The sequence below is a fragment of the Moschus berezovskii genome, chromosome 18 (genome assembly GCF_049115385.1).
Source record: "Moschus berezovskii isolate FMDL1 chromosome 18, NW_MosBer_1.0, whole genome shotgun sequence".
Classification (NCBI taxonomy): Eukaryota; Metazoa; Chordata; class Mammalia; order Artiodactyla; family Moschidae; genus Moschus; species Moschus berezovskii.
The window spans coordinates 6,222,660-6,245,987 of NC_142477.1; the positions used below are offsets into that span (position 1 = coordinate 6,222,660).

Sequence of the window (23,328 nt, forward strand, 5' to 3'; positions counted from 1 at the left end):
AGCACCAACGCGGCGTCTGCCTCAGCCTCCGTGGGCAGGGACCCCGGGCTCACACTAGCCTGCCCGGGAGGCAGGTCCAGATCACGTCCCACCGCCAGGCCAGCTGATGATCACTAATCACTGTGATGCCCCGGTACATCACGTGCGGGACGGGCTCTCGGGTTCAGATGTCCGGGTCCCTGTACATATTTGGGGGTCACCTCCTTGCCTCCCACCAGCAGTCGGAGAGCTCTGAGCTGAGGGGTCTGGGAAGCCTCTGCCCCATACTGACCTCCACAAGTGAGCATCCCAGCGCCAGGTGCCAGCCCGTGCCAGGGCTGTGGCGGCGAGGTGGGGGGCAGGCACGTGGGGCTGGCCCCAGGCGTGGTCTGGGCCCTGTTGTCTCTCCTGCCTCCTTCTCACGCCCTTCTCACCGTGACTCCCGGCAGCACACAGAGCTGGGGGTGCCTGAGAGTCTACTTCACGTGCGGCTTAGAGCTGGTGAAGTGAAAGGCGCTCAGTCGTGTGTGACTCTTTCCGACACCATGAACTGTAGCCTGCCAGGCCCCTCTGTCCGTGGGATTCTCCAGACAAGCATGCTGGAGTGGGTAGCCGTTCCCTTCTCCAGGGGACCTTCCAACTCAGGGACTGAACCCAGGTCTCCCACACTGCAGGCAGATTCTTCACCATCTGGGCCACTAGGGAAGCCTGTTTAGATCTAGGGAAAAACTAGACTTTTTTGTTTCTCAGATTTCTATCATTTTCATGTTTCTTTCTGAGGAAATGCATGGTGGTTTTAAAAATGATAAATCAGAGTGAGATCTTAGTTGACCCCGACCAGAATATATGCCTTTTCCAGGGGTTTTACATTTAAGGAAAAATACAAGTGATTGTGAGTAAACTCAGGATAAAATGCATTTAGTAGACAAAGTTTTAGAAGCATGTGGATGCTGGAAAGCTGAGTGATAACTGGCCTTTATGGAAAGATCACAGAGGTCCGGGGTGCAGGGAGCCCACAGGGGCTGGGGGGGGGGTCAGCGGGACACAGTGTGGGGTCCTGGTCACCTCCCCAGGCCTGAAGCACCTGGCACCCTGAGCAGCGAGTCAGTCCTCCGCAGAGGGGGCTCCCCCAGGCCGGCAGCCAGGCGGGCGGGTGGGGCCAGTCCCTCGCTGTTTCTGATGTGCGTCTGGACTTGGGTCGTTCATAAGCGAACATGCCAATCCGGTCACTCGGACGCAGCCTGCAGCATGGCAGTCGACTGGTGATGGCCATAAACGCGGCCGGCCGGCGCCAGGCACCGCGCTCAGCGGAAGCAGGCTGCTCCCACGGCGACCCCGCCCAAGGGACACTTCACAGCGCCTGCCTCAGTGCGCAGCCCCGCCAGCGACACCCCGGAAGGGAGCCTCAGGAATCGGCCACTGTCATCAGGGTGCCACTCTCTGGAGCTCGTGCCGGGCACAGGGCATAGGGCGGCCAGCCGTCCCAGGCGGCACCCTGAGCTGCCCCTCCCATTCTCATGCCCGCAGGGGTCTAAGGGCAAGGACAGAACAGGGCAGGCCAAGCCTGTTGTCCTGATGAACACGGCAGCTCCCGACGATGGATTCTCTCGGGGGGAAGGGTGCCCCACAGACCTGGGCCCGGGGGGATGCAGAGGCCTCCGACAGGGTGCTGAGGAGGGGACCCCTGCTCTCACACAGGCCCCTCCATAACCTCAGACCCCTCTTCCTGCTGGCTGAGCCGCACGCCCACCACCTCTCCCTGACCCACCTCCAGCACCCTGACCCTTCCCCTAGCTCCACAGCCACTGTCTGTTCCGCCCCAGGGCCACTGCAAGGGGGACAGTCCCCAGGACAGCCTCCAACCTCCCCACCCCTCAGAGCAGCCTCAGCAGCATTTGGGAGTTCAAGATTCACACGCCCAGACCTGCTGAGCCGGAGACAGGGGCAGGGCCACCTATGTGGTTCAACCCACTGGACCAGGGACCCAGCAAGCTGTGTAGTCCACCCCCAACCAGGGGACCAGGGACCCAGCACCTGTGTGGCTCACCCCTCACCAGACTGGGGACCCAGCACCTGTGTGGCTCACCACCCCCGCCAGGGGACCAGGGACCCAGCACCTGTGTGGTTCACTCCCAGCCCACCACCAGAGGGCTCAGGTTGAAAGCTGCCCTTTGCCTCTGAGCCCCAGCCCTCCTGAGACAAGCTCTCTGGGACAGCTGGCCACTACCGGATTAGGGGCTTGCCACACCTCTCCATGACCTCAGGGCCACCTGTCTGCCCAGGCCCTTCACGTGGCCCCCAAAGCACAGCCCTTGGCCTTGAGCCCTGTCTGAGCCCCAGAGGTCTCACCTTTGGGGACCCAAGCAGTGCCCACCGAGGAGCCTCCATCTCTGCGCACCCCATCCCCAGGCCTGAGCTGCTTCTCCACAGGCACTCTGCCCGAGCCCGTCTGCCTGCGCAGGTCCAGCTCACGGGGACAGGTGGGGAGACAAACACCCCGGGGGAGGGCCGGGCCCGCGCTATCCACTCCACGGGCCCCCTGGAGACGAGGAGTCTGGGGCCCGCTGTGAAGGGACGGGCAAGGTCGGGGGTCCTAAACCTCGGAATCTTCGTGTCCACAGTCTCCCGAGTGTGCACGGGGCGCGGCCAGGGCCGCTGCAGGCAGGGTGGGCACTGGGCCAGCCCCAAGGGGGCGTCCTCTCCAGACCCCCGGCCCCTCCCACCACATCCTGCTCCTGGATACCCCTCCGACTCCTGCCAGGTTGAGGACCCAGAAGCATCCGACACCCCAGCGGGTGCGTGTTTTTATAACCACAGGCCCTGGTACTGACGGACACGGCTTTTAATACAAACATCCAGAGAAAATCGTCAACAAGGTGTGGAAACCGCAAGCGGAGGCTCGCGGACCTCCTTTGCTGCGGTGATGGGGGTTGGGGGGGCAGGAGGTGCAGACGACCCCGGCCCAGTGCTGAGCGCGGACCAGGTGCCTGTGGAGGTGAGCGGGGGATGGCGAGGTCCCCAACAGCTGACTGCGGGGAAGGCCCAGCAGGCTGGACTTCGAGCTCAGCGGGTGGAGGGGGCAGGCATGGACCGAGGGCTGCGCGGGGCGCAGCTGCACCGTCAGGGGCAGGCAGGGCCCACACTCAGCCCCCGAGCGCCCCTGAGCCGCTGGACAGACGTGTGTCCTTGCTCCAGGGCAGGGGAGAGGAGTGACAACCCCAACTCCCTGTTCCAAAGCCCGACCACCCAGCCAGACTCTCGCGCGCGTCTCGCCGGGCCTGGTGGTCAGCTGCTGGAGATGGATGGTCTCTGGAGTGCTCCCGTGGGGACGGCCCCCCACCCCAGGGTTCTTGGGGGGGGCCCAGGCTTCGCCGTGGAGCAGGCCCCTCCCGTGGGCTCCGGAGCCCACCCCTGGCTGTGGGCAGGGCTGACAGTCAGTCCAAGATGGTCTTGAAGTCCGCGGTCAGGGCGGGGTCGGTTGCCGCCTCCAGGGCGGCCTGCGTGGGCCCGGGGAGCCGCCGGTGCAGCCGTGCTCGGGCTGTTTGGGGGGACTGGACTCAGAGCCCCTCGTGGGGGATGCCAGAGAGACCGCCGCTTACTGGGCACTCCGCTGAGGCCACGCAGGCGTCCACGCTGGGCCGGACACCCCTGTGCGCTGGGGTGTGTGAGCCTCAGCAGGGGGAGATACCCCATCACGCCCGGGCCCACGGGGGCAGCTGAGCAGCACCCAAGGGAACGCAGGTGGGGGGCTGGTGGGCAGGCGCCACGGGAAGAGGCCCGAGGAGGGCAGTGAGAGGCGGCGCTACCCGGGTGGGTGTTCCCTGGGCTGTGACCCCGGCTCCTGGGCCCACCCACCTGCCCGAAGTGGGTGTCTTGTGTCCGTCCACACCCACCTGTCCGGAGGGCTCCCAGCAGGCGGCTGTAGGTGACCCGGTGGCGAGACAGCTTGTGCAGGAAGGCGTGGAGACACAACCACTGCGCGGCTTCAGATGGGAATGGGCCACAGGCGCCCCTGGCCCCCAGCGCCGCCCCTGAGGACACAGGAGACTGTGGCCCCGCCCAGGAGACTGAGGCCCCGCCCGGCGACGCCCCTGAGGACACGGGAGACTGAGGCCCCGCCCAGGAGACTGAGGCCCCGCCCGGCGCCCCTGAGGACACAGGAGACTAAGGCCCCGCCCAGGAGACTGAGGCCCCGCCCGGCGCCCCTGAGGACACGGGAGGCTGAGGCCCCGCCCGGCGCTGTGCCGGGGAGACCGGGGGCAGTAAACTGGCCATTTCATTTCAGGGGCCACACCGATAGGAGCCCGGGAATTCTGACAATGGAGATGTTTCCTTCAACTTCTCCAAAACACCTCCACAAACAAGGATAGTTGACAGTAGGTCTGCAAAACCCAGGACCTCACAGGCCGCACAGCCGGGACCTCAGACGGGTCAGCAGGGCCCCAGCCGAGGCCATGGGGCTGCACACGGGGATGCCCCAGGAAGGCCAAGCTGAGGGCTGGTGACCCCAAAGCACACGGGGGCCCCTCAGCAGGCTCCTCCCCAGCGTGGGCAAGGATGGCCCAGGGCCTCCTGCTGCCCGCTGGCCTAGCTGACCCAATGCCCCCACGAGCAGGCGGGGCGTGCAGGGGGGGACCCCAGCCCATGCCCAGGTGCCCGGTCACTCCAGGCTGGCGGCAGAGGATGGGCCAGCCGAGGGCCTGACCGCCAGCAAAGTAAAGGCACCCAGGCCCTGTCTCCTGCCCTGTGGGGCATGAGGGGCGTGCAGCCTGAGTCCCCGCCCCCCATGGACCCTCAGCCCCGGGTGCCCCAGCACCTGTGTTCCTGGCTTTTAGGAGAGCGTAGCCACGGGACGCAGTGTCGCAAATGATCTGGAGGAAGAACGCGGGGCTGCTCCCGACTGGCTGGCTGAAGGGCAGCTGCAGCACGCAGGCGTGGAACCTGCAGGCAGCAGCCTCGTCAGGACACGGCCCCCCATGCTGCCCGCAAGGGCTCCCCGGAGACCACGCAGGCCAAGTCCAGCTCGGGGTCCCCATGGCGGGTGGGCAGGGATCCCGGTCAGGGGTGGACAAGCCCTGCACTCCACGGTCAGCTGCCAGCACCCTGGCTCAGCTCCTGGATTGGGGCATGGCCCCAGGGCGGGGAATGTTCTGGAAGCTGGTCTGCGCTGATTGGAGCGGCTTCCTGCTGCCCCTCCTGGGGGCACCTGAGGGCTGGGGGACACTGCACGCATTGACCTCTGCTCCCTGACTTGCCCCATCCCACTCTGCAGCCCTCCCCCTGCCCCGACCCCTGCAGACCAGGCCCCCCAGCGCTCCCTGGGGACAGAGCAGTGTCCCTGGGGCAGACGAGGACACCAAGAATGCAGGGGCTGCCTCCTTGCACTGGGGAGCATGCCCCCAGGTCTCAGGTGGCCCCAGGTGAGCACAGCACTGAGGCTGAGGCCCCATCCCCCCACAGATGCACCTGTAGGCCTGCAGCAGGAATATCTTGTAAACATTCGTGAAGACTGTCTGGAGACTGTTCACCTGCAGAAAAAGAGAGAAGGAAACGCTAGCGACGCCTCTGGCTTTGCATTTCTGATTTTGCTTTATGGCCACATCAAGCAGAGCAGGAAAAAGGATCGCCCTTGTAAGAACCCGGCGGCCTCTCCAGGGAAACCTACAGTGGCCCCCGGGGCCCTCAGAGGTGGCCAGGCCCTCAGGAAGGCAAGGGCAGGAGCCCAGTTGGACGGTGGCCCAGGCCCCACGGGGACAAGCAGGGGCCACAGAGGCCCGGCCCCAGGGGGACAAGCAGGGGCCAGGTGTGGACGGCAGGGTGAGGGCTGTGGGCACACAGCTGCACTCACGCACACACCCACACGCTCGGTCGTACAGACACATGCGTACACGTACATGATGACTAACGCCCTTTCACACACAGGTGCGACCAGCACACCCACCCCCCCTCAGGATCTACAACACATGGGGTGCCAGCGGACCCCGACCCCCACCTGCAGGTCCAGGAAGAGCCCGTGGCACTTGAGCTGCAAGACCGCCAACAGCTTGCGACGCAAGTTTCTCCCGGGCTTGAAGCCCTGGGTGAAGGTGAGACTCGCTTTGATGGATGTCCGGGCATAACTGTGAGACAGGATGGGGTCCCGGAATGCGCATGTGTCCACCCCGCACTGACCCACACTCGGATGTCCCGCCCCTCGACTACACTGATTGGCCAGGAAGGCTGCCTGTCCCCCCCCATGGTCACAGCTTCACGGGCAGCCAGACACGACAGTGGGCGGGTCACGACTCGCCGGTGTGGTCGGTGCGTGGATACACAAGGGGGTGTCAGGAGCAGCAGACGGACACACAGAACCGCAGATGGAAATTGTCCGCCCCTGCGTCTTCCCAGGGAGTGCCCGGCGAGGGGCCGGGGGCAGACCCCAGCTCCCCAGCAGGACTGGGCTAGCAGCGCAAGACAGGGTAGCCCCATCCAACAGTACCCTGAAACTGCTCGTTACTCATAAAGCAGCAGACATGCCTGCATCCGTGTTGCTCCTCAGCCCTCTGCGTCTGTGCAAAGCCTGGGGCTCACTGCACAATCTCAGGGTGGGGGCGAGGAGAGGGCCACCAGGGGCTCAATTGCATCCCCAAACTCACAGGGTGAATCCCGCTCCCCGTGACCGTTTGGGGACAAGGCCTTGGAAATGATGACTAAGGCAAAATGAGAACATAACGGGGGGTCCCTAATCCACTGGGACGGGGGCCCCAGGAAGAGACGCTGAGACATTGAACACAGAGGGTGACCGCGTGGGGGTTGGGGGGGCGCAGACGCATCCACACGCCTGGGAGAGGCCGCAGGAGGGATCGGCCGGGGAGGGACCTACAGAGCCGACCACGTGCCCTGAAGCCCCGTCCCCGATGCATCAGGGAGGACCGCGAACCCCAGAGCCCAGTGAGACCTGGGACTCGTGTCTGGCAGGTCCCGCCTCTCCAGGGAACACGCTCACCCCCGAGTTCGCCACACGGTATCCTTTTATTAAAAATACTCCGAAGACCGCTGCCTCAGAGAGCCGGGCCCCGCCGCCCACCATGCAGCCTCTGGACCCCCAGGGCCTCAGACCCCGTCACTCACCTGGAGTGGTCACCGTGTACCTCCAGGGTGCGGGTGTCCAGCAGCAGCCCGCACCAGGGGAACAGGCAGTGAGCCGGCAGCTGCAGGGGCGCTGCGCCGCCCAGGGCCGCGGGCTCCACGGGGAAGTTCACCACCGTCTTCCGCAGGTTCACCTGGCAGCCGTACTCGGGCACACCGTGTACCAGGGTCCTGGGGCCAGGCACCGTGTGAGCGCCGGGCAGACAGGGCTGCACTGGGTGTCTCGGGGGCGCTGGGCAGCGTCACATGGCACCCGGAGAGGCAGGCAGGCCGCAGAGGGCGGACTGGGACCGCAGGCCCCCATGGAAGGCTGGACATGGCCCGGCTCTGGCCTCCAGGCTTCGGGGCGACCTGCTGCTCGTGATCAGGGGCCAGGGTGGCCGGTGGCAGAGGAGGGGAGTAGGTGTGCCCCAAGGACCAGCCCTGAAGCTGAGTGGATGCTGGGACCGTACACGAGGCTCTTGGAGCCGTGGGACTGCACTGCGGGACCCCCCCCGGAAGTGTGGGGACACACGGGAGGACCGCGTTCACAGGCCTGCAGAACATGTGCTGGGAGGCGCGTGCAGAGATGCACCCACGGGGGACCTCACCTGAGGAAGTCTCTGGCCCGCATCAGGTGAGGGGTGACCAGCAGGAAGTCATCCACCAGGCGCAGGAGCACCCTGGGCACGGAGAGACCGTGTGACGAGGGCAGGCCCTGAACGCACTGCTGTACGCCCACGCGCAGCGCCCTCCTGGGGGCAGCTGAATGGTGCAAGGTTTAACGTCTGAGTTCAGCCGGACGTGAATAAAGTGACCTTCTCCAGAGAAACCAACCACAGACCAGTGTCTGTGGGATTTGGCTCCGGCTGGGACGAATCCAGCAGTCAGGCTGGGAGCACACGGGCTCAGTGCTGGCCACGCTGCAAGCCACGCCCATTCCCTGCTCAAGGCCTGCTGAGCACCGCCGCCCAGCCCCGTGCAGCAGCCCCCACACCCAAGACCAGAAACAGAGGGGCCCCAACACAGCCACGCCTGCCGCCACAGGGCTGCGCCCGCCAATATGGGACTGAGCCCATTGCCACGGGGCCGTGCCCACTATTTCAGGGGCACGCCCGCTGACACAGGGGTGTACCCGCCAACACGGGGCCATACCCGTCCTGCTGGACTCCAGGGAAGAGCTTGTTCTCCATGTCCCCGTAGCAGAAGCTGCAGAGCAGGGTGGACAGGATGGAGCCTTGGGGGATCCCCTGACACTGGATGTAGGACCTGGGGGCAGGATGCGGTCAGCAGGTGGGCCGGCCACAGCGAGCCTCACGTTCACATCATACACACACACACACAGGTGTGCACACGCCACTCCCACCTGGGGGAACGCGAATCAGCACACTTGTCACACCCCCACGAAGCCCTGCCACATGCCCGCCCGGCCACACACGGCATGACCCCGCCCCACGAGGGGTGGTGGCCCTGGGGGGAGTCAGGCTCGAGGAGAAGGATCTCCTCCTCCGGTGCCATTTCCACGCGTGTGCAAACTTGTGCTCTCATCAGAACTCGCCCTGCTGTGCAGCGGGCATGCGTGGTCTCCTCAGGAGTGTGTGTTATTTTATATTTTACTGGAACTGCCTTACCACAAGCATTGTAGGTACTTGGAATGAAATAATAACGAAGGTATATCCTTTAAGCAGAAAGTCCTCTAAACCTGGAGTGCGTTCATGACCCCGGAGAAGGCCCCAGGCTCTAGACTGACCTCTAACGTCCGTGGCCATGAGCCCGATGCCCCCTGGACCCCTGTGACCCCCGGACCCAGAGGGGTCTCACATGGGCACCACCAGAGCAGATGTGCTTTCATACACGTTAAGAGAATGACCAGGTGCCTTCTGACCCTGAGCACATCCCGTAAGTGGAGGGCTGTGTGCTGCCACCCTGGCCACAGGGCTGGGGTGCCTCCCGGGCAGGCGGGGCCCAGACCTACCTGCCCCCAATCCTGATGACGTGGTTGTGGACCAGGTGCAGGAAGAGGCTGAAGAGGCTGCTGCCAAGCTCGTTCAGGGAGCAGCTCTGCAGAGGCAGGTGGGCGCTGGGCCAGAGTGAATGCCGCTCTGGGCCGGCACGTGGCCCGGGGGAAGGGGCCCACACCCAGAGGGAGGCGGCAGGGAGCCCCGAGAGCCCAGGCCCCACTGGGGAACCCGCTCAAGCAGGAAGTGCGTCCCACAGGGCTCAGTCGGGGGTGGGTCTGTGGGGCAAGCCCTCTGCCCTCCTGGAGGAGGCGGACGCGCCTTCTTGTGGCCTCAAGGCCAAAACGAAGGAAGAAGAGGAGCAGCAAAGTGCAGAGGGGCCATGGGAGGGGTGGGAGTGCGGGAAGCCCGGGAAGGGGAGGAGGTGCCCAAAGGCTGGGGTACGTCCCCACCGGCCAGCCCACGGGGCGCGGGAGCCCACACCCACTTGCTCGATGACCACGGCGTCCCTCAGCGAGCCTGTCGCCTGCAGATGCTCCACGAGCTGCCTCAGGTACGGCCGGAAGTCCGAGAAGGTGGACACCTGCCGGCCGAGGATGGGGTGAGGCGGGTGGACACCCCACCCCCAACAGCACGGGTGCTTAGGACGGGGGCCAGAGCCTGGGGGGCCAGCCTTGGCCACTGGACCGAGGGAGGAACTGCTGGGCCGCCGGGGTAGCCGGGGAGGTGCAGACACAGATGGGCTGGGGTCTTGGTTTTCAGGGTGCATGCCGCCTTCCCCCCGACCTCTCCCCAAGGCCGGGATCCACGGAGCAGAAAGACCACGGGGCTCAAGGCCACTAAGCAGCAAGGACGAGTTCGAGCAAACTCCGGGAGTTGGTGATGGACAGGGAGGCCTGGTGCGCTGCCGTCCATGGGGTCGCAGTCAGACACGACTGGGCGACTGAACTGAACTGAAGCAGCAAGGACTGACAGCATCCCCGGGGGCTTGCGGAGCAAGGAGCCTCACTCAGGCACCCAGGAGCCACGCTGAGCCGAGCACGTGGTCCTAGCAGCCAGGGGGCTGGGGGCCCCTCGCAGCGGACATGGGGGAAGGGGAAGTGAGGCAGACCAGCCACCGTGCCGGCTGCACGGAAGCCTCGCAGGACTGTCAGGGAGACACCACCCACCCTGGAGGAGAGCTCACACACCCACACGCTAAAACTCCGATTCACAAAGTCTGGAAAAACAGGCCCAGGTGTGACCAAAACCTCTCACAGGATAGCACAGACACAGGAGGAGCCTGCTGGGGGCCGGGGAGGCGCCAGATTCCTGGGATTTTTAAAATCAGTCTAGATAACACTGCTTACAAAACAGAGGCAGAGCCAAGGGATTGAACCAGAGACCGGGAACCTGTGAGAAAAACCAGCATGGGTTTCTAAAGCTGAAAAACAGGCTGCCGAACTTAGGGATTGGTCAAATGCGCTTAAAACCGGAGACAGAAAAGAACAGATGAGTAAGCCAGAAGACAGGTCTATGAAAGTCCAGACTGGAAGAGAGACCAAGCACGTTAAAACTTCAGTACAGAAACTGGTTCAAAACAGACCCCAGGGCCTTCCCTGTGGCCCAGCGGCTAGGACTCCAAGCTCCCAAAGCAGTGGCCCGGGTTCAGTCCCTGGTCAGGGACTCACATTCTCCACGCTGGAACTAAGTTCTGGGGCAGCCTAATCAACTAATTAAAATAAACCAGCCCCGGAGCACTGGGGTTGGGCAGCCAGCAGGCAGGCCGCTCAAACACAACATGGTTTCAGCCCAAAACAGCAGAGAAGCTGAACCAGCAAACGCCCGGCCAGCAGAAGGCCGGGCTCCACCTGGTAGCATCAGAGGCCGCCACACTGGGCCCCAGACACCTGAAACCGGACCGGAGAGCGAGCTTCCTTGCTTCACATCACAAGGGTAGTGACAGGTGAGCCTGCTGCCTGTTGGAGAAGGCGGCCTGGGGGGCTGGGCGTCCTGTGGGCACTGCCTCACCCGTGTCACACACCCAAGATTCCCCCAAGCTCCCTGCACCACACACCCTGGACTCACAAACCATGCTCAGTGGTGCCCGGGCCCAGGTTTTCTGTGCGCCCTCCCCAAGTGCTTCCTGGGAAGCCCACCCACGTCTGTCTCCGGGTACACACGCTGCTCTGCGAGGGGAAAAGCGCTAGGAGCCCCAGTGGCCTAGGGGTCCACCCAGAGCCGGGTCCTCCTCCAGCCCTTCCTGGCCTGAGGCCCCCAGTGCTGGGGGGAGGAGCGGCCCCGCCGCCCAGCACAGGACACACGGACGCGCAGAAAGCAGTGCGCCCTCCGAGTCGCAGGCAGGACGCTCTCCCGCCCCGCCCCGCAACGGGGCACACACGGCCCTGCTGCGTGGCAGTGGGGACACCTCTGGACACCCGTGTGGCTCTGCTGCCGCCAGGATCCCCCGCTCTGCGCAGCTCACGTGCAGTCGGGCGTAGCGGAGGGGCGGACCCGACCGGAACGCGTGCAAGAGCGGTCCTCCGGGCTCGGGCTCCGCAGTGCTGAGCGTGCCGTCCGGCCCCGCAGACCCCACCCCGCCCCGCCCCGCAGACCACGCCCCCGCCCGCTCCGCAGACCACGCCCCCCGCGCTGCACAGGCCCCCTCGGTCTTACGTATCTCTTGAAGGATTTCCACATGCGCCCGCACGCAGTCCGGACCACGGCGCAGTGGCGCACGCAGTACACATTCTCCTGCGGCCGCAGCACGCTGGCAATCACCTCTGCCAGCCTGTCCTGGGGGAGGGCGTCGTAGGCCCCCACCACGTCCGCCTATGTGGGAACAGGGGGCCTGAAGACACGTTCACCTCTGACCCCGAGCTTTGGGTCCGGGTGGAGAAGGAAATGGCAACCCACTCCAGTGTTCTTGCCTGGAGAATCCCAGGGACGGGGGACCCTGGTGGGCTTCCGTCTATGGGGTCACACAGAGTCGGACACGACTGAAGTGACTTAGCAGCAGCAGCAGTCCTGACTAGCCGTCAGCGAATGCTGGGGTGAATCGAATATGAGGGATGGGGAGGCCGTGTACCCCCATCCCTGCCCTCCGTGGGCTCTGAGACACCCCAAACCCCTGGACTCTGAGCACCCCCAGGACTGGCTTGCGCCCCCTCTCTGAGCTGCAGGCTGGTGTCCCGGACGACCAGGACATGACACAGGGCGCCCGGCCTGAGTAGGTGTCTCCTTCCCTGGAGGGGATCCCCGAGGGCAGGAGCTCCGGGGAAGTGGGGTGCACTCGCAGAGTACTCCAGAGGTACAGAGCCTCTGCCCCAGGAGCCAGGCCCCCGTCGTGCGGCTCACAGAAGCTGAGAGTCACATTTAACATGGACATGGACGTGACTCCACCAGGGGTGACCCACCCCGCCACACACAAGGCTGCAGGAGGCAGTCACTCCCTACATCAGCTGGGCCGGACCCACAGGGTCACCTGTGGGTCCGGTTCTCTCTATGGGGGTGGGAACGGGCACCCACCTTGACGAAGTAGAGTGGCGGGGCTGGGCCCCGGGCCCTCAGGGGCAGCACAAAGGCCCGCCAGGCCCTGTGGATGTCGTCCATGCCCAGCACCGAGGCCCCCAGGAGGCCGGGCCGCCGAGCTCGCTCATAGTTCAGCACCGCGAACAGCGTCTTGACCCGGGAGCTGAGATGCTGCATCTGCGGGCCCAGACAGCAGTGTCACCAGAGCAACTACGGCCAAGGGGACTCGGGCTCAGAGAGCCCCAGGGACCATCCCCAAGGAGACACCAAAGGTCAGACAGCCCCAGGGACAGTCCCCAAGGGGACTCAGGGCTGGACAGGGCCAGGGACCATCCCCAAGGGGACTCAGGGTCAGACAGCCCCAGGGACCGTCCCCATGGGGACTCGGGGTCACACAGCCCCCAGGGACCGTCCCCAAGGGGACTCGGGGTCAGAGAGCCCCCAGGGACTTTCCCCAAGGGGACTCGGGGTCAGAGAGCCCCAGGGATCATCCCCAAGGGGATACCAGGAGTCAGCCCCAGGGACCATCCCCAAGGGGACACCAAGGGTCACACAGCCCCCAGGGGCCATCTCCAAGGGGACTCAAGGTCGGACAGCTCCAGGGACCATCCCCAAGGGGACACCAAGGGTTGGACAGCCCCAGGGACTGTCCCCAAGGGGACACCCAGGGTTGGACAGCCCCAGGAACCATCCCCAAGGGGACACCCAGGGTCAGACAATCCCCAGGGACAGTCCCCAAGGGGACTCAGGGTCTGACAGCCTCCAGGGACAAGGGGCAGGTCCCCTGCTCTGTGCTGCCCCCTGCCCATAAACCCCCCTCAAACCCCAGAAAGACCACATGGCCAAGCTGCCCATGCCCACTCCAGACCCCAGGGTCTCCCCAGGGACCCATCCTGGATCACGGACACCACTCGTGGAAAAGGCAACCAGCCACACCCTGGGTCCCTCCCCTCACCTGGTCCCGCCACCCAGCAAAGAGGGCCGCTGCCTCCTGGGGGACCACCCCCACAGCGGGTGAGCAATGCGCCAATGCTCGTGAACAAGCCCCACCAATAGTGACGGCTTCTCTTTGTCACTAATGGTAGAATCACCCCAAACACTGCAGAGGGCTCTGGAAGGGGCGGGGGCTGCTGGTGACACAGAGGTGGTGGTGGGGGGGTTGCAGGGGGACAGTCACAGGGGCCAAGCATGGTGGTGAGGTCCTGGGGACCCCAGCAGGCTGGTGACAGGCGTCACGTAGCCCCCCTGCCCTGGGGGATTCCAGGAGCCAGAGGGGCACAGAGGGGTCTTGGAGCCCGGCTGGCACCCCGTAGGACAGGCCTCACTGGGAGTCCCTTCTCTGGACCCAGGAATCCTCTGGCCACGCCCCTGGCTCCTCAGGACCTCACTGTGGCCACCGGACACCTCGGGACTCTGACCACACCCGCTGGGCTTGGGTTTACACGCGCTTCGCCCAGAACAACACAGGCAGTGACCTTCTTGTCTCTGGGCGGTGCCGGGGCGCCCAGCACACAGCCCATATTCACGATGGGCCGCAGCCCGCCGGGCTTGGGGACGAAACGGAGCCTGGACGTCAGCAGAGCCGGCCTGGCCTCCTGGCGTTGCCTGACCTCTGCTTCCGACAGTTCTTGAAGCCGCACGCGGTCTAAGTGTTGCCTGAAACAGAGGTGCCCGCGGGCAGCCAGGGCAGGTCAGCCTGCGGGATACCTGTGCCCATGAAGTGGGCAGAGCTCATGACCGCCGTGCCCGGTGGACAGAGCTCAGACCAGGACTGGACAGGACGGCTCGCTGGGGAGACCCTGGGGTCTGGAGTGGGTGTGGGCAGCTTGGCCATCAAGTGCTTCTGGGGTCTGAAGGAGGCTGGTGGGCAGGGACCCCACGTCCTCCTCCTGGAACAGGCAGGGGTGCTTGGTGGAGCCCCCGGGAGGAGCAGAATCATCTCCCCACGGACCAGCCAGTTCCTTATCACCTGTAAGCTTCACCCATTACCCCAAAACCATCCACAGGGAGGGGCAGGGGTCCTCCCACTTCCTGGCAGTTGCAGGGAGTATGCTTCCCGGGCGGTGGCCCTTAAGGAAGCCCATGGTGGGACTCGAGCATCCACCAGGCAGGGGACAGGCCGCAGGGGCCCCACAAGAAGAGCCGGGCTGCCCGCTTCAGTTTTCATGCCAGGAAATGCTTGAATAGGGTGCCTTCACTCAGACCCATGGTAAGGGCCTCCAGAGGCTCCCCAGATGCCGGAGGACACAGGCCCCGGCCCTCGTGCTCAGGGACCTCTGATCCGCTCCTCACCCAGAGCACCTCCCCCATCAGACGCTTGGCTGGGGCCCATCTCGTGGGGTGCCTGGACAGGCCCAGCTCGTGTCTTAGGTGGCACCCCCACCCGTCCCAGCTGGGTCCCCATCCACTGACAGCCACCCAAGCCTTGCAGAGGACACAGGCGGTGGGTGGGGACAGAGCTAGTGGCCACTGCACGGGCACTCAGCCCCTGGGCAGCCTGCTTCACGGTGCCCCCAGCGCCCCGGGCAGCTGGCATCAGACAGGTGGGTCCCTGCGCACGGGCGTGGGCGTCCCCGCGGCGTACCTGACGCCCAGGCGCTGCAGCTGGCTCCAGATGCGCTTCCGGAAGAAGAAGAGCCGGTTCTTCTGGAACGTGGTCTCCGTGACGTAGAAGAAGCTCCTGAGAAGCTCCACCACGTAGGCGCCCATCAGCCAGCGCAGGAAGCGGCCCAGGATGGCCTCGCGCCGGCGGTGCTCCGCCGCGGGCACGCAGCGAGCCCCTGGGAAGAGAGACCCCGGCGCTCACCGTCCGGGGCTGGGATGGCTGCCCACAGTCTGCGAGTCCAGGGCGATTCGGAGTCGGGGGCAGAGGAGAACGCAGGAAACGAGGCAAGGAGATTCCCCGGGTCACCGGCTAAAGAGACGCTGGCGGATCACTGCGCTTTGATAGAAGACGTTTTAAATGAGGCTCCCCTTTCTTTTCCCTTTCCTCTTGTGCCTACTGGAAACTTCTGAACGAGGCGTGGAGCTCATGCATGTTCCTGCCGGACAGCACCTGTCCCTGCGCACGCAGACTGGGGAGCGGGGCTGCTCTCCACGCGGGGGGGGGTGCTCAAGGCCGGGGCTGTGCTGCAGTTTCAGGCATCGCCACTGGGCCGCAGGGGCTGGAAATGCCCGGGGGTTTCCAGGCTGAACAGGAGGGGCACGGAGGCAGTCGTGTGCTGAGGAATGCCCAAAGCTGCCGGCTCCAGACACAGGCCCCGCGGTTTTTACTCTGTAGCTTAGAGCAGCTGAGCACGGCAGCCACAGGGGCCTCAGCGCGGAGGGAGCCGGGCCTCACAGGCAGAAACCGGCTCAGAGGACAAGGAAGACGCCCGGGGGTCTGGGGCAGGACGGTGAACAGCCAGCGAAGGACAGAGAAGGGGCTGGAGCCCCATCCACAGTGACCGCGGGAGCAGTAACAGTGACTCTAAGGTAAGACGCGGCTGGCTGGGTAGGGAAGCAGCTCAACTGTGGTCCGATCCCCACACGCGGGGCTACCGCTGGAAGGAAACCACCCCGAGGGCAAGGGAGAACACAAATCTAATTCTAGACACGACACCCACACACAGTGCCACGTGAGAAAATGCACATCAGGAAAAGCGGGCAGACTGTGAACCCAGACCTGCCGGTCAGCACGGAAAAGTGTCAGTCAGCCCAGGGACGCGGTAAAGACCGCCGGACGGGATCAGAAAGAACCGTAAAACGCTGGCTCAGTACTGCGATATGACACCTACACTGTGCATCCTCACGGGACAAGAAGAGGCTGAAGTTAAAAACTGGGTAACGGAAAACAACACAAGGAGTAAATCCTGACTAGTGGGGAGGCAGGGAGACGGACTTTAAGGTAAAGAGAGTCACTGGACACTCAGGAGAAAAGCTGACTCAGGAGTCGACCTGAGGGGGCCAAACCTGGCTCTCAGAGAGGCTCTGCTCTCACCTCCTTCCACAAGTCGGGCTCGCAGGAGTTTAGGTCAGGCCCGGGAGCGCACGGAAGGGGCTGGCCCTACCGCTCCTGGCTCTGCCCTGCGGACATGCTGGGCAGCGGCTGCATGGTGGGGAGGAGCCCCACATCAAACCCAGACCACCACACAGGGAGGGACCCCAAAGGCCCAGCTTCACAGAAAGTCCCGCCGCACCCAGAGGCTGCCCACTGTCCTGGGACCCAGCTGGCAGCCGGTTCTCCCCTCTGTCCCCGCCCCGCCGGGGGCCTCGGGCAAGGACACAGTCCTCTCGCGCCGGCCGCCAGTGGCCCTGGCCTGGTGCATGCACAACAGAACTCACTGGGTCTGCAGACGGCTGACCAGAAACGACTGGGGAACCCCGAGCCTTACCTCCCAATCCCACCCACGGGGGTTCTCAGCCCAGCTCCCACTTCTATCAGGGAGCACCGCTCAAGGTGGTTAACCTTGAGGTCAGAAAGGGACGATGAACCACTGCAGCCACGCCCACTGGGGCTCCAGGTGCCCCGCTTGCAGGTGCGGCCCTGCCCCTTCCCAGGCCCAGAACCTCCATGAAGTCCGGTATCCACGCAAGCTGGGTGGGAGAGGGGGTCAGAGGCCGAGAACGCAGATGGGGAGTTACCCAGAAGGCCCCGCCCCTCCCCCGGTGCGGGAGGCCCCGGCGCCCCACCTGGACTCGCACGCAGCCAGGCGCAGTCCTGCACCTTCATCTTCCACGTGAGCTCTTGCTGCGAGAGCCTGCCGTGCTTCCCCAGGGAGAGGAGCTTCTTCACGTTCCGCAGGAAGCGCCGCTCGTTATGCCGGGAGCCCCAGAGGCCGGTGGGCACCAGCTGACGAAGACAGGCCCGCAGGAGGCTGTACACCTGCCAGGGGCTGCTGTGCTGGCGGAGCAGCTGGACTAGGCGCCCCGAGCTCGCCTCGCCCTCAGGGGCAGCCGCCGGCCTTTCCGCGGGGCAACCGCCCGCGCCAGGGCGCTTCTGATGGCCTAGCCCTGCTGGGGGCGCAGAGGTCGGCAGCGGGCAGTGCGCCCTGAGCAGCGCGCCATAGGGACACCGCGCGTGGTTCCCAAGCAGCTTCCGGAACAGGGGCCGCATCTGCCAGTAGCGCGCGGGCAGGCGGCGTGGCCGGCGGGGAGCCCCTGGCGGCCTGGGCTTCGAGTCCAGAAAGATGGTTTCCACGAGTGTCCGCGCCCCGGCCAGGCTGGGAGGCAGGGAGCATAGCAGGAAGGAGCGGCGCAGCTGTTCGCCGCCGCCGGAGCAGTAGAGGAACCGCTTGGTCTCAGCGCACGGTCCGGCACCCGGCTCGCCCCCAGGGGGTGACAGCCGCCAGGACGTGGAGCCGACACCCCGCTCGCCGCCCGGGAAGGGGCGGCAGGGCTCAGGAACGTCGCCCTCCCGAGAGTCGGCTTCCGCAGAGTCTCGGGTAGGCGTCACCACGCGGAGCGGGCCGCGGGCCGCCTGCCCTTCGAGATCCCGCCCGGGCTCCAGGCCGCGCCTGAGCCTCTTGGCTGGAGACAGTTGTCCCCGCGCGCTGCCCCGACGCCGCCTCGCGCCCTGGGCCCGCGCCTCCGGGAATGCGCCGGCCTCCCCGGGGCTGCCGTTCGACGAGGCCGGGCGCGGGAGCCCGCAGCCCGCCCGGGTCCCGCCCCCTTGCCGCGCGGGCCGGGGCGCGGCGGCGGCGGCGCGGAGGTCGTGGAGCGGCGGCCCGCACACCTGGTAGGCGCAGGTCGGGGGCACCAGCAGGTACAGAGCGCAGCGCGAGAGCAGGTGGGTGAGCACGTCGTCGCCCACGCGGCGCAGCAGCAGCCCCCAGGCGCCGCTGCCGCGCAGCGCGTCGGTTACCGTGTTGGGCAGGTAGCTGCGCACGCTGGTCGTGAAGGCCACGGGCGGCCCGCCGCGGGCCCCGGCCAGCAGCGTGAAGCCGAAGGCCAGCACGTTCCTCGCGCCGCGCTCGCAGAGCCGCTGCACGACTCTGGCCACCAGCTCCTTCAGGCAGGACACCTGCGGGGCACAACCCGTGAGTCGCGGGGGACGCGGGGACGTCCTCCCCCACCCGCTCCGCCATCACCCAGCCGGGCCCGCCCAGGCTCCCCGGGGACGGCCCACCTGGCGGAAGGACGGGGCGGCAGGGGGAGGTTGCGCGTCCCAGGGCACGCACACCAAGCACTGAGCCACCAGCGCGCGGAAGGCCGCCGGGTCCTCGCGCCGCACGAGCCGGCGGCCCTGGGGCCGCAGGCGCCGTACGAAGGCGGCCAGCGGCAGCACCTGCCGGTAGCTGGCCCGCAGAAGGGCGCGCACCGCCCGGCACCTGGGCGCGCGCGGCATCGCGCGGAGGAGCAGGGGTCCCGGCGGAGGAAGGGGCGGGGCGGGCGGAGGAAGGGGCGGGGTCGCGAGGCCCGCAGCCCCGCCCCCCGCGCGCCCTCGGGGCCGCGGACGTGGCCCCGGTGTTTGCGCCCAGGTGCGACGGAGCCCCGGCCCTCCGCGCGCGGCTGCTCCCGGGCGGTCTCCCCAGCCCCGCGCCGCCAGCCCTCCCGGGGCGCAGGGGCCGCGCGAGGGGTCGCACAGTGGAAAGGCTCCGTGGTACCGAGGGAGGGGACCAGAACGCGGGGTCCCTGAGGGGGCCAGGTGCGTTCGGCGTCCCCGGGGAGCAGGTTCTTCGGGTTGGTTGCTTTAACACGCGGGCCGTGACCGTGCAGCGAGGGATGCTCTGGGGTCCAGAAGGAGCTCATGGCAGCCAACGCGTAACTTCGTGCGAAGAAGAGAACGGACCACCGCCCCTGCCTGGGGAGGCCGAGGGGGCGCGGCGCATCCTCGACCAGTCCGCGGGGAGTTCCTGGAGCCTTCCCCGGCGCGGGCGGCGGGCGGTGGGCAGAGGGCAGCGGGAGCAGCAGCACTTGCCTTGCGGTCTTGGTTTCCTTGGCTCCAGGCTGTACTTTTCTCTTTGCGGGATCTTCCGTGGTCCTCACCATAAACAGAAATCCTCAGACCAGTTCTCTGTTAATCACCCATCGCATGGGTAGGGCAAAGGAAGGGGAGAAATGGAGCCATGGGTTCCCTGGGGCACCACCTGCGGGCTCCTGGCACCCATTCATGGCTTGCTTTACGCCCAGAGCCACCCTGTCCTCTACAAGCACCACAAGGACGGGTCAAGGGCCTGCCCAGAGTCTCACAGCCCCAGGAGGAGCAGGGACCTCACCTTCCAGCCCAGCCACAAAGACCCTCCCAGGCCCAGGGCACGGTTCAGAGCAGTCACCCCAATAACGTTGCACCGGAACCCAGACGCTTGCAGGATGTTCGAGTAGAAACAGGAGGCTTCTGGGTCTCGGGAGGCTTGCACAAATGACACACCTGAGTTCCGCAAACACTGAATGGCTGAACAAATGGTTACTATTTCGTGCCGTTACAAAACTTGGTGAGAAATTACTTTTCTTCGTGGCCATAGCATTTAAAGAGGCCTCCGCTCTCCCTCCGTCACCGGTGGAGTTTCACGTCCATCCTGCTTGCTCGGGTCTGCCCCGCTGGCAACCCTTGGGACCGTGGGTGGCTCTCCTGGAAGTTCACCGTGTGAGCACTGCGGGGTCTCAAGCTTGTTTGTTTCCAACAGTGTGGGACTCGGGGTAGCCTTGGGAAATGTGTTTTTCTCCAGCGACTAGAAACCAGCATGGAAAACAGTTAAAAAAGGAGGAGAAGAGGCAAGCTGTGTGATTAATACCATGCTACCTGAGCCACAAGGGAAGCCCGAGGTAAGCAGACTTTTCTAGCGTGAATGGATACCGTTCATCTCCTGAACACGGTCTCCACTGCCGCATGGATGGCTGCTCTGTCTCCAAAAAGCTGACAGTGGTGGCAGTCACTGCGTCGTAAAGCACAAAGGTGTTCTCAGAAAAAATTTCATATCGTTGGCTTATGACAAAATACAACAAAATCTGATTCCAAAACTTCCAGAAGGCAGTGGATGGGTGTCACACTTCACACCTGGACATTTTTAAACAGGGACTTCTGTCGTTCAGTCACTAAGTCACGTCCGACTCTTTGCAATTCCATGGACTTCAGCACGCCTGGTTTCCTTGTTCTTCACCACTTCCCAGACTTTGCTCAAACTCATCTCCATTGAATTGGAGAAGCCATCCAGCCATCTCGTTCTCTGCCACCCTTTTCTCCTCCTGCCCTCAGTCTTTCCCAGCATCGGGGTCTTTTCCGATGAGTCAGCTCTTTGCATCAAGGGGCCAGTATTGGAGCTTCAGCGTCCGTCTTTCCAGTGAATATTCACGGTTGATTTCCTTAAAGATTAACTGGGTTGATCTCCTTGCAGGCCAGGGTACTCTCAAGAGTCTTCTCCAACATCACAGTTCAAAAGCGTCAATTCTTCAGCAGTCAGCCTTTTTTATGGTCCAGCTCTCACATCTGTACATGACAACTGAAAAAAATCATAGTTTGTTGGCAAAGTGACGTCTCTGCTTTTTAATATGCTGTCTAGGTTGGTCATAGCTTTTCTTCCAAGGAGCAAGCGTCTTTTAACTTTATGGCTGCCGTCACTGTGCACAGTGAGTTTGGAGCCCAAGAAAATAAAATCTGCCACTGCTTCTACTTTTTCCCTTTCTATTTGCCATAAAGTGATGGGACCGGATGCCATGATCTTCATTTCTTAAACACTGAGTTTCAAGTCAGCTTTTTCACTCTCCTCTTTCACCTTCATCAAGAGGCTCTTTAGTTCCTCTCCACTTTCTGCCATTAGAGTGGTGTCATCTGCATATCTGAGGTTGTTGATATTTCTCCCGGCAATCTTGATTCCAGGTTGTGATACATCCAGTCCGGCATCTCACATGACGTACTCTGCATAGAAGTTAAATAAACAGAATGACAATATACAGCCTTGTCGTACTCCTTTCCCAATTTGGAGCCAGCCTGTTGTTCCATGTCTGGTTCTAACTGTTGCTTCCTTACCTGCATACAGGTTTCTCAGGAGACAGGTCAGGTGGTCTGGTGTCCCGTCTCTTTAAGGATTTTCCAGTTTGCTGTGATCCACACAGAGGCGTTAGCGCAGTCAGTGCAGCAGATGTTTTCCGGAGCTCCCTTGCTTTCTTCACGATCTGACGGATGTTGGCAGTTTGCTCTCTGGCTCCTCTGTGAGCTCTGTGCTGGGAGATGAACACTGATGTGTCACTTGTCACTGAAGGGGTGCGTGGAGACCCCCCCAATTACACATAAACCCAACTGCAGGGCTCACGAAAGCATGTGCAGTGGCTGGACACTGGGGGCCGCGCGGGGAGCTGATGGGGTGTCTGCGGGGCTGGCCACGGACCGTCACCCCTAGTCTGTGAGGAGCTGCCACAAATGGGGCAGAGGGAGGAAAGCGGATCCCGGCGACTCCGCCCCCCGGGGAGCGTGGCCGGAGGCCTGGCCGGGCTTTAGACGATGAGCAGGCTGTCCTTCGCAAGCAGCAGGTTACGTCCTGTGATCACTGCCACTGGCCTTGGAGGCACCACAGCCCCGAGGGTACGGGTGGCCAGCTCTGGAGGGCAGCCTAGGGTGGGCAGGGAGTGGGGTGGGCCACAGTGGCGTGCCTGGCGCTGGCCTGTGCCCACTGGATGGCACACCCGGTGCATGGTACCTGCCCCCCCCCAGGCACCCTCAGATCTGTGACCACGGTGTGGGACGGCCAAGGCTGCGACCAGGACCCAAACAGGTCTCAACGGAAACAGAAGGTGAGATTGCCCTCAGGCCCTGCCACCCCCGTCAAGCTCCCCGAGTCCAACCTCTGCCTCCATGGCCCCATTTCCCTCCCGGACCCTGACGAGGACCCTCCAATTCACTCAGGGTCCGCTTTGTCCAGGGTCATCCCCCTGCTTCAGCTCACAGTCCTAGGAAGGGGCAGCCTCTGCCCATGAGACTCAGCGCAGCAGAAAGCGTGCGGCTCTGCCCGGCGTCAGTGTCCGCCTGACACGGGCCGGGACTAGGACCCTGCCCGGGGGAGCGTGTGGCTGGAGGGTGACGTCATTTTGTCCCTCGCGGATTTGCATGACCAGCGCCCCCACCCCGGGATACCGAACTGTTCCAGCACCTCCCGGGCGTCAGTCGTGCGATCTTGGAGCAGTGTGCTGGGCTGGGCTGGGCAGCCGATCCAAACCCTGGCCCAGGGGTGGGTGTTGGGGCTTTCCCCACTCTGGAGCCGTTACCAGCACTGCTGCTGTGACGGGCTGCATCGGTGTTGGACGTCGGGTGTATAATCACATGACTTCTCATCGCTCAGGACAGATGCCCAGGGGTCTGGTCGCCCCGTGAGCTTACGTCTCCTTTCCTGTCTTGCATCTCGACCGGCGACGTGTGAGTCCTTGCCCGCATTTGGTGGTGTCGCTGGCTTTCACTGCAGGGGCTCAGGCGGGTGTAGACTGGTCCCCGGGGGCTGGAGATGCCTGGGAAGGGGTGCCGGGGCAACAGCAGGGCTGCACGCGGGCAGAGAACACAGGGCATGTAATTCCCAGAGCACTTCCCTGCGTGCGGCTCAGGGGAGCGCCTCAGGGAAGGTGTTCAGGACCTGGTTCCCCAAACAGCAGAGGGCGGAGGGGCCAGACCTCCTTTCTGCATGGAGGGACAGCCCAGGGGCGCTGAGAAGCGATGGAGCAGAGGACACGGGCCGGTCCTGGCACAGGGACCCCCCAGGAGGAGGGCTGCCCCGGGGAGCTCCACTGCAGCCCAGCATCCAGGCTCTCTGAGGCCGGGGGCCCCGTTGTCCCTGCCTGGGGATGCAGAGCGGCCTGTTTTAGCATCCGCTTA

General features: G+C 64.4%; 1 protein-coding gene across 2 annotated transcripts; it reads right to left on the reverse strand.

Annotated features, from left to right (window-relative positions):
- Window positions 1-2,689: 2,689 nt before the first annotated feature.
- On the reverse strand, window positions 2,690-18,896 carry TERT (telomerase reverse transcriptase). Of its 2 annotated transcripts, XM_055422309.2 has the most exons (16): window positions 18,661-18,896; window positions 17,226-18,555; window positions 15,139-15,334; window positions 14,030-14,210; window positions 12,552-12,731; window positions 11,700-11,855; window positions 9,532-9,627; window positions 9,062-9,147; window positions 8,242-8,355; window positions 7,698-7,769; window positions 7,090-7,278; window positions 5,972-6,098; window positions 5,446-5,507; window positions 4,796-4,920; window positions 3,873-4,010; window positions 2,692-3,517 (listed from the first exon to the last, which is right to left on the reverse strand). In XM_055422309.2, exons 1-16 carry the CDS (start codon window positions 18,877-18,879, stop codon window positions 3,414-3,416), a joined length of 3,375 nt encoding a protein of 1,124 aa, XP_055278284.2. In that variant the 5' UTR covers window positions 18,880-18,896; the 3' UTR covers window positions 2,692-3,413. The 2 variants fall into 2 exon arrangements, with proteins under 2 accessions (XP_088683741.1, XP_055278284.2); XM_088827615.1 differs by lacking the exon at window positions 11,700-11,855 and having other exon boundaries at window positions 2,690-3,517.
- Window positions 18,897-23,328: the final 4,432 nt, after the last annotated feature.

What these genes read in the sequence shown, in the direction of transcription:
- TERT (XM_055422309.2), bottom strand. Translation starts at nt 18,879, where the DNA reads ATGCCGCGCGCGCCCAGGTGCCGGGCGGTGCGCGCCCTTCTGCGGGCC. An exon ending in GTACACGGTGACCACTCCAG is followed by an intron (nt 6,099 to 7,089) that starts GTGAGTGACGGG and finishes CCTGTCTCACAG; the next exon opens with TTATGCCCGGACATCCATCA. An exon ending in TTCCTGCTGCAGGCCTACAG is followed by an intron (nt 4,921 to 5,445) that starts GTGCATCTGTGG and finishes TGCTGCCTGCAG; the next exon opens with GTTCCACGCCTGCGTGCTGC.